The sequence below is a fragment of the Prionailurus bengalensis genome, chromosome X (assembly GCF_016509475.1).
Source record: "Prionailurus bengalensis isolate Pbe53 chromosome X, Fcat_Pben_1.1_paternal_pri, whole genome shotgun sequence".
NCBI classification, from domain to species: domain Eukaryota; kingdom Metazoa; phylum Chordata; class Mammalia; order Carnivora; family Felidae; genus Prionailurus; species Prionailurus bengalensis.
Genome location: NC_057361.1, coordinates 82431396 through 82446063, shown reverse-complemented (window position 1 = coordinate 82446063; position 14668 = coordinate 82431396). Strand labels below are relative to the sequence as shown.

General features: G+C 43.2%; 1 protein-coding gene across 4 annotated transcripts; it reads left to right on the top strand.

Moving 5' to 3' along the window:
- The first annotated feature begins 442 nt into the window (after nucleotides 1-442).
- On the top strand, nucleotides 443-4955 carry ARMCX2 (armadillo repeat containing X-linked 2). 4 transcript variants are annotated; one of them, XM_043570914.1, is made up of 6 exons: nucleotides 476-567; nucleotides 823-894; nucleotides 1163-1234; nucleotides 1774-1826; nucleotides 2148-2224; nucleotides 2581-4955. In XM_043570914.1, exon 6 carries the CDS (start codon nucleotides 2710-2712, stop codon nucleotides 4537-4539), a length of 1830 nt encoding a protein of 609 aa, XP_043426849.1. In that variant the 5' UTR covers nucleotides 476-567; nucleotides 823-894; nucleotides 1163-1234; nucleotides 1774-1826; nucleotides 2148-2224; nucleotides 2581-2709; the 3' UTR covers nucleotides 4540-4955. The 4 variants fall into 4 exon arrangements, with proteins under 4 accessions (XP_043426848.1, XP_043426851.1, XP_043426849.1 ...); XM_043570916.1 differs by lacking the exon at nucleotides 823-894 and having other exon boundaries at nucleotides 456-567; XM_043570915.1 differs by lacking the exon at nucleotides 1163-1234.
- Nucleotides 4956-14668: the final 9713 nt, after the last annotated feature.

Sequence of the window (14668 nt, the reverse complement as noted above, 5' to 3'; positions counted from 1 at the left end):
TCCTTTCTGACACTCTGCCCCTTAACTATACTGGAACAGGGACACAACTGCAGGGGAAATGGTGGGCACTAGTGGATTAGGGATTGAAGGTGGAACGAAGGGAGAATGTCCAGTTGCCCAAGAAAAAATGAAACAATTCCAACAACAACAACAACAACAGCAAAAAGTAAAACTTGTCCATCACCTTCCAAAAAAATGCATCCCATCCCCGGTAACTAGAAAAAGACAAATTCTAACACAGGGAGAAGGGGCTACTTTTGGCCTCCGGGACTACAAAGACAAAAAAAATAATAAAATGAAATGAGTGACAGGACCTGATGTGGTAGGGTGAGGTGGGAGTAGGGCTAAAGGAGGGGTTCATGTTCTCGGTGGGAGTGGAAATTGGGGACCCAAGCTTACTGGCGATGAGACCCTCACGTGACCGGGAGCTGACGTGGGCAAAGGTACTTAAAGCCCTGACAGCCGTCCTCCGTCCTCCTCTGGGTACCAACTCTCTTACGCTGCGCACTGCCGTGCGTTTAACCCAGGCGAGGAGGAGGAGGAGAAAATTCCCCCAGATCCGGGCAGGTGGGTGTGAGGGTGGGCATAGCCTGACACTCCCGAAAGGGGTAACTCAGAGATGCGGGAGTCTGAGGCCGCGGGTGCCTCTGCCTCAACCGCTCCTGGCCGGCTTTCCAGACCCCCGCGCTCAGTCGCAGCTCATTTTGGTGGGCGGCGGGGAGAGGGGGAGGGGGGAAAACCTAAAGACTGGGATATAGCTGCGGAGAATCCGCTCAATTCCTCTCCCAGTCAGTGTTTTTTGGTTTTGTTTTTGACACTCAGGCCCCGCACCCCACATCCCGTCCTATTTTGAGAGGAGGAGGGAAGAGAAATAAACGTGGCATCGCATATAAGGCCAGTAGGGTGGTTGGGCAAGGGTGACCGGAGGGGCACGCAATTTGGAAACAATCCGGCCCGTTCATTCCCATCCTCACTTTACAGATACCTCCCCCAACCACCACTCCCCCTGCCCTCCTCCCGGCAGGCCCCCTGTCATTAGGGGGTGCTGGGAAATGGGTGTGCCAGTCTCTGTGGGGGAGATGGCGGTTTTGGTGCTGTCTGGGCTTCACAGGAGGGAGGACCCTGAGACAATCTGGTATTAAACCACCGTGCTACCCTCCAGGCTGCTTTCCAGACACCTCCAACCCAAACAGCCCTTCACCTCCGTTTATTCAGTCCTGGAAAAGGAGTTCGGGTACGCTGGAGGGAGACGTGGCGGTGGTTATTGGGTAATTGGGGGGGGGGGGCGGAGCCCAGAACAGAGAAACTGTGGAAAATCACGACCCTCAAATCGAAAGGTCAGACATTGGAGCCCCTGTTCTTCAGGCTAATGCTAGGGCTGGGGCCTGGGGACTGAAGGACGGGTGGTCCTAGGAGGAAGACACTAGATTGTTTGGCAGTAATCCCTTATCTCGCGTCCCATCCAGTTTTTGCTGCACCCTCGCCCCGCCCCCTCCTGCTACGTTGTAGGAGAAGGGGTGTGGCTGTGTGTCCCGGAGAAATGGCGGACGGGCGGGGAGGGGCAAAAGAAAGGAGGGGTTGAGTGCCTGGGGAGTCTGCGCAGGAGGCGGGGGCGGAGAGGTGAGAAGAGTTGAGTGAATTGAGAGGTGGTCGTTCTGGTATGTGAATGCTAAAAGGCAATTTTAGGGACTTGTGTCCTGGGTCTCCTCCATCCACCGGCTCTCACTGTCCAGCCTCTGGTGTCTACATTTCTGCCCTTCTTTCTGTCCTTAGGATGAAGCTTTAACTGAACTGAAGGAAAGAGAAACAGCCCTGAATCTTTGGAGGTCAGTGTGGGGAGTGGGAACGGTCTGGAAACCCCTGGTGTGAACGGGGCAGAAACCAGAGCAGAGAATGGGACGAGAGGCCCCTCCTCCCCCATCTTTTCCCTCTTTACAAGATACCCTTGCCTTGGGCCTGTCCTTTCTGGTGCAAAGAAAGGGGTGTGTCATCCACTTTCTTAATTAATGCTTTGAGTAGGAAGGGTTAGGAAGGGAAAGAGGATCCCTGAGAGGGAAAAACATGGCCTACAGGGGTTCAAATCAAGAAAGGAAATTGAATCCAACTACCAAATGCTCCAAAGCACCCTTTCTGGGATCTCTCTGCAGGTCTGTCTGAATTTGGGGCCCTGCACAAGTACAAGCCTGGTGAAAAAAAGTAAACTCCTCCTGCTTCCAGCAAGTTGGTATGTGTATGAGCAACATCTGGGGACCCTTGGGGTGACTGTGGGAGGATCAGAGCAGAATCTGGGATCTCTACTGTTTTTCCTGCTCTCCACAAGTTTCCTAACGTCCATACTGCCTCTCATCCCTCATTTAGGTGCTAGGAAATTGTGTGTTGGCATTGGGTAGGGCTGGCTAGGGATGAAGGTGTAGAAAACCTTGGACAACTAAGGTCCTGTATCAGCAAACACAGGCCTTGACATCTGTGTCTGGGTACCAGCCCACTCACCAAGCATTATGTTTCCAAGTCCTCTAAGTAGCCTTGTCTAGACATGAAGTTAGCCAAAGCCTTAAGCTTCATTTCTGTCCTTTACCCCAGGTCCTTCTCAACTTGCATCCTGGGTAAAACCTGTGAGACTGAGTGGAAGTGCCTTGCCCAGACGTGCACGCATCCCATTTAGGCAAGCCAGCTCCACGCACTGGATCAGGGAATTACTCCAGCTGCACCATGAGCCGAGTTCGAGATGCTGGCTGCGTAGCTGCCGGGATAGTGATTGGGGCTAGTGCCTGGTACTGTGTCTACAAATATGCCAGGGGAAGAAACCAGACAAAAAAGAGACTGGCCAAGCCCAAGACAAGGGCTGTGGCCGGGACTGGAGCCAGGTCTAGAGCTGGACTAAGGGCCGGATTCACAATTGACCTTGGGCCAAGATTCGGCCCTCCCACCCCAGTCCACACTCAGGCCGAGGACAGGGCCCAGGATGAAGCCTCTGCTCTGGACATGGCTGGACCTGAAGGAGTGGCCCCAGCTGTGTCCAGTGCTGAGGCTCAGAGTGGGGCAGGAAATCAGGTCCAGGAGGTAGAAGGGACAGGGGTTGGACCTAAAGCTGAACCAGTAGTCAGGGCCACAGCAGCTTCTTCAATGGCACCACCTCCCAGGGAGGCAGAGGCTTCCGTGGCTGTAGAGGCCCCCACAATCACAAGGGCTCCCAAACTGCCAGAAGCCCTTGACACAGCAGAGGCTCCCGGGGTGCTAGCAGCACCTCCCAGGGCGCCAGTGATGCCTCCTACGGCGCCAGCACCTACTGAGGCTGTGGAGGCTCCTGTAAGGGCAACGCCTACTGCAGCACCAGTGCCTTCTGGGGTAACAGTGCCTACTGGGGCTGCAGAGGCTCCTGGGACTTCAGGATCCCCTAGAATAGCAGCCTACAAGAAAGCGACCCCTGGGGCTCATACAGGCGCAATACCTAAGGCCGGATCAGCCACTGGAGCTGTACCTAAAGGTGGAGCCAAGGGAACCAAGTCTCGGACTGGGGGCAAGGGCAAGGGAAAGAAAAACAAGGTTGAAGTAGACGAATTGGGGCTGGGCTTCCGCCCTGGGGATGGGGCTGCAGCAGCTGCTGCAGCCTCTGCTAATGGAGGACAGGCTTTCCTGGCAGAGATCCCTGATTCTGAGGAAGGAGAGTCTGGGTGGACTGACACAGAGTCAGAGTCAGATTCTGAGCCTGAAACCCAGCAGAGAGGGAGAGGGAGGAGACCTGTTCCCATGCAGAAGCGCCCCTTTCCTTATGAAATAGATGAGATTCTTGGTGTCCGAGACCTCAGGAAAGTCCTTGCTTTGCTTCAAAAATCAGATGATCCTTTTATCCAACAGGTAGCTTTGCTCACTCTGAGCAACAATGCCAACTATTCATGCAACCAAGACACAATTCGCAAATTGGGAGGCCTCCCAATTATTGCAAACATGATCAACAAAACTGATCCCCACATTAAGGAAAAAGCCTTAATGGCCATGAATAACCTGAGTGAGAACTATGAAAATCAGGGCCGACTTCAGGTATACATGAATAAAGTGATGGATGATATCATGGCCTCTAACCTGAACTCAGCAGTACAGGTAGTTGGACTAAAATTTTTAACAAACATGACTATTACCAATGACTACCAGCATCTGCTTGTCAACTCCATTGCAAACTTTTTCCGTTTGTTATCTCAGGGAGGTGGGAAAATCAAGGTTGAAATTTTGAAAATACTTTCGAATTTTGCTGAAAACCCAGATATGTTAAAAAAACTGCTCAGCACCCAAGTGCCATCATCATTTAGTTCTCTTTATAATTCCTATGTGGAATCAGAAATTCTTATTAATGCCCTTACTCTATTTGAGATCATCTATGACAATCTCAGAGCAGAAGTATTCAACTACAGAGAATTCAATAAAGGTTCCCTGTTTTACTTATGTACTACATCTGGAGTGTGTGTTAAGAAAATTCGAGCCTTAGCAGATCACCATGACCTCTTGGTGAAAGTGAAAGTTATAAAACTAGTGGATAAATTCTGATTGGCTATGTGCTGTCAAAAGACTTGAAGAAATTTCTTGGTTTTCCATTCTGGAAGCAATGAAAATTGAAAGTTACTACTTTTCCACTTTTCATTTAGTAAAGGGATCCTTTCAGCTGCCAGTTTTGAATAATGTATCATCCAGAGTGATGTTATCTGTGACAGTCTCCAGTTTTAAGCTGAACCATTTTATGAATACCAAATAAGTAGTCCTCTTGTACTGAAAACACATTTGTGACATTAATCATGCTGCTTGAATGGAAATATTTTTACTTGTTCCTCTATGTAAATTGACAGTGAACCTGTCCATCAAAAATAGCCTACACTTCTGTCATATGTTTTGTCTTGAATTTATCCACCAAAGACTTCATTTGTGTATCATCAATAAAGTTGTATGTTTTGACTGATGAAAAAAAATGTTCTCATGTTTGAATTTAAATTCTAGCTGGTGAGATAAAGTACATAAACACAAAAGGATTACTGACAGCACCTGGGCATCTGTTCATTGTCAAATATATGCTGTCTGGTTAAATAAAGAAGTTGCTGGAGACCTTTAAGGGGGAAGGGCACACTTAGGCTGGGACCTGAAGGGAGAGCATGAGAAAACACAGAAGGGCATTCAGGTGGGTAAGATGGCCTGAAGAAAGGCATGAGGTGGAAAATCTGTTCTGTGATAAGAAGACAACGAATTTGCCTGAAATGGAAGCTGTGGAAGAGAAGGATGAATGAAAAAGGTGGGGAAAGTTTTGAGAAATCCTGAACCCCCACCTGAGATGGAAATATCCCAGAGTTACTGGACATTTTTGACAAAAGGAAAAATAATCTGGTGGCCGTGTGAAAAATGTATTGGAGCTAGGATGGGGTTAGGCATAGAGACTGGAAATGAGAACTGTTGTTAGGAAGTTATCATCAACCGAACATGAGAGTGTGAAGGGTGAAATAGGGTGATGATTATAAGAACTGTTAGGGAAGGGTGCCTGTGGCTCAGTCAGTTAAGCGTCCGACTTCAGCTCAGGCCATGATCTCACGGTTCGTGGGTTTGAGTCCCGCGTCAGGCTCTGTGCTGACAGTCCAGAACCTGGAGCCTGCTTTGGATTCTGTGTCTCCTTCTCTCTCTCTCTCTCTCTCTCTCTCTGCCCCTCCCCTGCTCACACTCTGTCTGTCTCTCTCTCTCTTTCTCTCTCTCTCAAAAATAAACATTAAAAAGGGGCACCTGGGTGGCTCAGTCAGTTAAGCATCCAACTTCGGCTCAGGTCAGTATCTCATGGCTTGTGAATTCAAGCCCCGTGTCAGGTTCTGGGCTGACAGCTTAGAGCCTGGAGACTGCTTCCAATTCTATGTCTCCCTCTCTCTCTGCTCCTTCCATGCTTATGCTCTGTCTCTCTGTTTCAAAAATAAACATTAATTTTTTTAATAAATAAAATAAACATTAAGAATTGTTAGGGAATGGTGGGAATAACAGATGCTTACAAAAAAACAAAAACAAAAACAAAGTACCAAGATCTGCTGTCTGACTTGACTGTAGGTTGACAAAGAGGGAGAATTGTATGATCTGGTGCAAGTCCTAACAAAGAAAGCCTTCTTTCTTGGGCGGTTCTTGTGATCAAGTAATGCCAAAGTGAGTTATCATTTCTAATGATGAGACAAAACATTGTGACAGAAAGAAAGACTCATTGCAAAGAGTGTTTCTTTCCCCTAAGATTAGAGATTTAGCTCTGTCTTCTTTTAGAAGAGGGGCAGTGGTTAGGCCTTTATGGGAACCCCACCCTCACCCTTAAATTCATTAAAGAGCAGATGCATCTTCCTTGCTCTTCTCCCTGGCCCACTGAAGCAATGAACATAGAAAATGGGTCCAGACATTTTTCAAACCCAGCCTACTTTCCTGACACCTCTCACAAAATCCTAATTTTTTAAGTTTATTTACTTATTTATTTTGAGAGAGAGTGACAGTGCAAGTGTGAGTGGGGTAGTGGCAGACAGAGAGGGAGAGAGAAAATCTCAAGCAGGCTCCATGCTCTCAATGCAGAGCTGGGCATGGGGCTCAATGCCATGAACTGTGAGATCATGACCTGAGCCGAAATCAAAAGTCAGGTGCTTAACTGACTAAGCCACCCAGGGGCCTCACAAAATCCTCATTTTTGTACAAGTGTGTGATAACCTGAGGCAAGGATAAAGATAGGGATTCCTGGGAGGAGAATACATAGAAAAGGGGCAGGTGGTTATTATTCACTGGCACAATTTATCTGGAAGGCAATTTGGTAGTCAACATAAGAAGCTATAAAGATAGCAATCTCTATCAAAATAACACCAGCATTCTTCACAGAGCCACAGCAAACAATTCTAAAATTTGTATGGAACCAGAAAGACCTCAAATAGCCAAAGCAATCCTGAAAAACAAAACCAAAGATGGATGTATCACAATCCTTGACTTCCAGAATTATTACAAAGCTGTAATCATCAAGACAGTATGGTACTGGCACAAAAACAGACACATAGATCAATGGAACAGAATAGAAAACCCATAAATTGACTCATAAACATATGGCCAACTAATCCTTGACAAAGCAGGAAAGAATATCCAATGGAATAAAGATAGTCTCTTCAGCAAATGGTATTGGGAAAACTGGACAGTGACATGCAGAAGAATTAACCTGGACCACTTTCTATTAAATGCACACACACAAAAAAAACCCTCAAAATTGATGAAAGACCTAAATGTAAAACAGGAAGCCATCAAAATCCTAGATGGATGAAAGACCTAAATGTAAGACAGGAAGCCACCAAATTCCTAGAGGAGAAAACAAGCAACAACCTCTTTGACCTCGGCCACAGCAACTTCTTTTTTATTTTTTATTTTTTTAATGTTTATTTACTTTTGAGACAGAGAGAGACAGAGCATGAGCAGGGGAGGGGGAGAGAGAGAGGGAGATACAGATTCCGAAGCAGGCTCCAGGCTCTGAGCTGTCAGCACAGAGCCCGACACGGGGCTCGAACTCACGGACCGTGAGATCATGACCTGAACCGAAGTCGGATGCTCAACCGACCGAGCCACTCAGGCGCCCCAGCAACTTCTTACTTGACATGTCTCTGGAGGCAAGGGAAACAAAAGCAAAAATGAACTATTGGGACCTCATCAAGATAAAAAGCTTCTGCACAGGGAAGGAAACAATCAGCAAAACTAAAAGGCAACCGACAGAATAGGAGAAGATACTTGCAAACAACATATCAGGTAAAGGGTTAGTATCCAAAATCTGTAAAGAACTTATCAAATTCAACACCCAAAAAACAAATAATCCAGTGAAGAAATAAATGGGCAAAAGACATGAATAGACACTTTTCCAAAGAAAACTTCCAGATGGCTAACTGACAGATGAAAAGATGCTCAACATCACTCATAAACAGGAAATACAAATCAAAACCACAATGAGATACCACCTCACACCTGTCGGAATAGGTAAAATGAACAACTCAGGCAACAGATGTTGGTGAGGATTCTGAGAAAGAAGACCCTTTTGCACTGCTGGTGGGAATGCGAACTGGTGCAGTCACTCTAGGAAACAGTATGGAGACTCTTCAAAAAATTGAAAATAGAACTACCCCACGACCTAGCAATTGCACTACTAGGAATTTATACAAAGGACACAAGAGTGCAGATTCAAAGGGGCACATGCACTCCAGTGTTTGTAGCAGCACTACCAAAAATAGCCAAATTATGGAAAGACCCCAAATTTCCATTAACTGATGAATGGATAAAGAAGATGTGGTATATATATATATATATATATATATACATACATATATATGTATATATATATATATATACATATATATGTATATATATATACAATGGAATATCACTCGACAATCAAAAATAATGAAACCTTGCCATTTGCAACTACGTGGATGGAACTAGAGTGCATTATTCTAAGCAAAATAAGTCAGTCAGAGGACAAATATCATATGATTTCATTCGTATGGGGAATTTAAGAAACACAACAGATGAACATAGGGGAAGGGAAGGAAAAATAAGATAAAAACAGAGAAGGAGGCAAACCATAAGAGACTCATAAATACTAAGAACAAACTGAGGGTTGCTGGCAGGGTGTTATGTGGGGGGATGGACTAAATAGGTGATGGACATTAAGGAGGGCACTTGTTGGGACGAGCACTGGTTATATGTAAGTGATGAATCACTAAATTCTATTCCTGAAATCATTATTAAACTATATGTCAACTTACTTGGATTTAAATAAAAAATAAATAAAATTTAAAAAATAAAAAAATGAAGACACACCTACTTTCAGATAAGGCATTCCACTGTGGAATGTTTTTCTTAAGGAAATAATCAAATAATTTTACACAGAGAAATATACAAGGGATGCCCATTTCAGCACTGTTTCTAAGGGAGAAAAATTAGAAGCAACTTAAATGTCTAACACTATAAAACTGATAAACAGGGATGCCTGGGTGGCTCAGTGTGTTGAGCGTCCAACTTTGGCTCAGGTCATGATCTCATGGTTCATAAGTTCGAGCCCCACATCAGGCTCTGGTGGTGTGGAGGCTGCTTTTGATTCTCTCTCTATCCCTCTCTCTCTGCCCCTTCTGCACTTGAGCTCTCTCTCTCTCCAAAAATAAATAAATAAACTAAAAAATATTTTTTAAACTGCTAAACAATAGGTGGTATGTCCACACAGTAAAATATTATACAATAATCAAAATCCGTGATGTGCTTCTATATTATGGGCATGAAAAGACATTCACCATATTTGAGTCCATGGCATCAGTCTAAAAATGCTACTGCAACTGAAAGTCAGTGAAAATTCTTGCAGATGTTCATGTCATCTCTATGTATTTTTACACAGAATTGGAATCATATTTGTACATCAGTGGTTCTCAATATAAACCCCACAAACCATTGCAGGTCCCTGAAGCTGTAAGGTCAAAGTTATTTTCAAACAATATAACATTTTATTTGCTATTTTCACTAGGTTGACATTTTCACTAATGCTGAAAATGCTGTGGTGTATAAAACTGCTGGTGTCTTAGCATGGATCAATGCAGTGCCCCAAACCATACTAGTAGTGATTGACTTTTTACAGACACAGATTTAAAAAAATGTTTTAAATCTAGTTTCATTTTAAAATGTCATGAAGGGGCACCTGGGTGGCTTAGTCAGTTGAGTGTCTGACTCTTGATTTCGCTTAGGTCATGGTCCCAGGGTCATGGGGTGGAACCCTGTGCTGGACTCCACACTGAGAATGGAGCCTGCTTAAGATTCTCTCTCTCTCTCCCTCTCTCTCTCTCTCTCTGTTTATCTCTTTCTTTCTCCCTCTCTCACTCTCTCCCTCTGCCCCTCTCCCCAGCTCCCACACTCTCTCTCTAAAAATAAAAAACAAAAAATAAATAAATAAAATGTTATGAAGAGAGTCCTTATTTATAATAAAATCATTACTTTTATTAAATCTCAATGCTTGACTGCATGCCTTTTTAATATTTTGTGATAGAATGGGACATGTGCAAAAAGCACTGCTGCTGCAAAGCTTAAAACAATGGTTGTCTCAAAAAATATATTTGCATGATCATTTAGTTATGACCTGAATGCACTAGGGTTTTTCTTGTATGTTTTTTTTGTTTTTTGTTTTGTTTTTTTATTATGAAATTTATTGTCAGATTGGTTTCCTTACAACACCCAGTGCTCATCCCAAAAGGTGCCCTCCTCAATACCCATCACCCACCCTCTCCTCCCTCCCACCCCCCATCAACCCTCAGTTTGTTCTCAGTTTTTAACAGTCTCTTATGCTTTGGCTCTCTCCCACTCTAACCTCTTTTTTTTTTCCTTCCCCTCCCCCATGGGTTTCTGTTAAGTTTCTCAGGATCCACATAAGAGTGAAAACATATGGTATCTGTCTTTCTCTGTATGGCTTATTTCACTTAGCATAACACTCTCCAGTTCCATCCACGTTGCCACAAAAGGCCAGATTTCATTCTTTCTCATGGTCAAGTAGTATTCCATCGTATATATAAACCACAACTTCTTTATCCATTCCTTGGTTGATGGACACTTAGGCTCTTTCCATAATTTGGCTATTGTTGAAAGTGCTACCATAAACATTGGGGTACAAGTGCCCCTATGCATCAGTACTCCTGTATCCCTTGGATAAATTCCTAGCAGTGCTATTGCTGGGTCATAGGGTAGGTCTATTTTTAATTTTCTGAGGAACCTCCACGCTGCTTTCCAGAGCGGCTGCACCAATTTGCATTCCCACCAACAGTGCAAGAGGGTTCCCGTTTCTCCACATCCTCTCCAGCATCTATAGTCTCCTGATTTGTTCATTTTGGCCACTCTGACCGGCATGAGGTGATATCTCAGTGTGGTTTTGATATGTATTTCCCTAATGAGGAGCGACGTTGAGCATCTTTTCGTGTGCCTGTTGGCCATCTGGATGTCTTCTGTAGAGAAGTGTCTATTCATGTTTTCTGCCCATTTCTTCACTGGATTATTTGTTTTTTGGGTGTGGAGTTTGGTGAGCTCTTTATAGATTTTGGATACTAGCCCTTTGTCTGATATGTCATTTGCAAATATCTTTTCCCATTCCGTTGGTTGCCTTTTAGTTTTGTTGGTTGTTTCCTTTGCTGTGCAGAAGCTTTGTATCTTCATGAGGTCCCAATAGTTCATTTTTGCTTTAAATTCCCTTGCCTTTGGAGATATGTCAAGTAAGAAATTGCTGCGGCTGAGGTCAGAGAGGTTGTTTCCTGCTTTCTCCTCTAGGGTTTGGATTATTTCCTGTCTCACATTCAGGTCTTTTATCCATTTTGAGTTTGTTTTTGTGAATGGTGTAAGAAAGTGGTCTAGTTTCATCCTTCTGCATGTTGCTGTCCAGTTCTCCCAGCACCATTTGTTAAGGAGACTGTCTTTTTTCCATTGGATATTCTGGTGTTTGTTTGTTTGTTTGTTTGTTTTTATGGAGTGCCATTTCTACTTGAAAGAATAGTATAAAAACTGGTTTTTCAGACTTGGGTATTGGGCAGACATTTTCTTGAAAATGAATGTGTGAACCTTCAAAGTAAACATTGACTGTATTTGTCACCAACAATAATACTTGAGCTTTCAAGCAAAATCAGAATTTTGCAAAACTTGCATCCACAATCATAGCCTAAGGATTTTCTGAAGCAATCTGTGGTGATAATGAAAAAGGCTAAAGGCTTTTTTTCTCCTTAGAGGAGAAATGATGGAGGATCCAGAGCCTAATGTTGATCTTCCTCGGTTTTACTATGACCATTGTAATTCATATAACATCAAACCCATGGCCATTTTATAAAGAATACCATTGCTGTAGTAACAAGGTGACCCTGTGTAAGGCTAGACCCAAGAATGTTTGAGCCCTTAGTAAGGAGTATCTGAAAAGATGTCAATCTGGAACTGTAATGTCTTCTCCTGGGTGAGGTAGAGGTGGTGTTTGAGCTCATATACTGAGGATGGATGCATCAGCATCTCTTGGTTCAATTCCAGCTATTAGGGTAGTCCACCCAGCTTCCTTTACTCTAGTAGTGGAAACTTCAATCCACTTCTGATGAAATGTATTCTGGCACAGAGAAATGTAAATCTGGCCTTATGAATGAGCTAAGAATTACACAATAGGCAAATATTTCATTTCCTGAAGTCTCAGTTTTTGTGTCTTAAATCACATTACACGTGAAAGATCAACAGCATAGCCCAGGTGTGGCTGAGACATAAGAATAGTTATTTGAAAAGATTTAACTTTACAGGAAATGTACTGTTCTATTATTTCTAAAATATGACTGTTGAAACATTCTTTAGACATTCTGTACTATAGTTTTTACTTTTTACATTGTGTGTCCAGGGCATGGGTGAAATGGAACAATTCTTACAACCATGTTTGCACTGAATAGTGCTTCCTTGCTTTAATTTATTGGTCTGGGTAAACAATCGGATTATGAAGTGATCATGTTCTTTTTCTTCAATAATATGAACAGATAAATGTAAAGACTGAGAACACAGGGCTGTTGTTTTAGTCACCAAGCGCAAGGCTGAAGTGATACAAACTGCTGCTATTGGAATCCCTAATGCTGCACCTGTTTCCACCTTTCATCAGGTCAGGTTATTCAATTTGCCACTACTTGTAAGATATGTCACAGTATATTTCCTTATATTCCTTTTGTGTGCTTAAGCAATGGCTACAGACTAAAAGTCAGAAATAGGGTAGTAAATAATAGAGTCTCAAAAAAACATGGGATATTTGGGTTGAAATGGGGAAAGTAAAAATGAGACTACCTTCCACAATCTGGGTTTGAAAACTAATAGCCTACAATTAACTGAGCGCTTTCCCTCTTATAATAGGTCCTACGTGACAAATAGTTGTTCCTATAGAATGACTTCATGGAGAAAAAGAATTAGTTGGTATCAGATATTTGTTTCTAAGGACACTGACCAACTTCCAGTGAAAACAATGAGTAGACTAAATTATGGAATACCTGATTCAATATAAAAGATAAAATAGAGCCTTTATAGAATTCTCATACAAGAATTGTCTTACACTTAAAGCTGTCAGACCAAGATAATTTGAAGAATGAGTTTAGAAATTGGTCTACTATTTAATTGTAGTATCAGTTGAATTCACCACTTGACCACATTTCTTCTTTTTTTTTTAATATGAAATTTATTGCCAAATTGGTTGCCATACAACACCCAGTGCTCATCCCAACCGGTGTCCTCCTCAATGCCCATCACCTACCAGCCCCCTCCCTCCCATCCCCTATCAACCCTCAGTTTGTTCTCAGTTTTTAAGAGTCTCTTATGCTTTGGCTCTCTCCCACTCTAACCTCTTTTTTTTTCCCTTCCCTTCCCCCATGGTCTTCTGTTAAGTTTCTCAGGATCCACATAAGAGTGAAAACATATGGTATCTGTCTTTCTCTCTATGACTTATTTCACTTAGCATAACACTCTCCAGTTCCATCCATGTTGCTACAAAAGGCCATATTTCATTCTTTCTCATTCCATCAACTGATGAATGGATAAAGAAATTGTGGTTTACATACACAATGGAATATCACATTTCTTATTTTTTTCAATATACGAAATTTATTGTCAAATTGGTTTCCATACAACACCCAGTGCTCATCCCAAAAGGTGCCCTCCTCAATACCCATCACCCACCCTCCCCTCCCTCCCACCCCCATCAACCCTCAGTTTGTTCTCAGTTTTTAACAGTCTCTTATGCTTTGGCTCTCTCCCACTTTAACCTTTTTTTTTTTCTTTTTTCCTCCTCCTCCCCCATGGGTTTCTGTTAAGTTTCTCAGGATCCACATAAGAGTGAAACCATATGGTATCTGTCTTTCTCTGTATGGCTTATTTCACTTAGCATCACACTCTCCAGTTCCATCCACGTTGCTACAAAGGGCCATATTTCATTCTTTCTCATTGCCACGTAGTACTCCATTGTGTATATAAACCACAATTTCTGTATCCATTCATCAGTTGATGGACATTTAGGCTCTTTCCATAATTTGGCTATTGTTGAGAGTGCTACCATAAACATTGGGGTACAAGTGCCCCTATGCATCAGTACTCCTGTATCCCTTGGATAAATTCCTAGCAGTGCTATTGCTGGGTCATAGGGTAGGTCTATTTTTAATTTTCTGAGGAACCTCCACACTGTTTTCCAGAGTGGCTGCACCAATTTGCATTCCCACCAACAGTGCAAGAGGGTTCCCGTTTCTCCACACCCTCGCCAGCATCTATAGTCTCCTGATTTGTTCATTTTGGCCACTCTGACTGGCGTGAGGTGATATCTGAGTGTGGTTTTGATTTGTATTTCCCTGATGAGGAGCGACTTTTCATGTGCCTGTTGGCCATCCGGATGAGCATCTTTTCATGTGCCTGTTGGCCATCCGGATGCCTTCTTTAGAGAAGTGTCTATTCATGTTTTCTGCCCATTTCTTCACTGGATTATTTGTTTTTTGGGTGTGGAGTTTGGTGAGCTCTTTATAGATTTTGGATACTAGCCCTTTGTCTGATATGTCATTTGCAAATATCTTTTCCCATTCCGTTGGTTGCCTTTTAGTTCTGTTGGTTGTTTCCTTTGCTGTGCAGAAGCTTTGTATCTTCATGA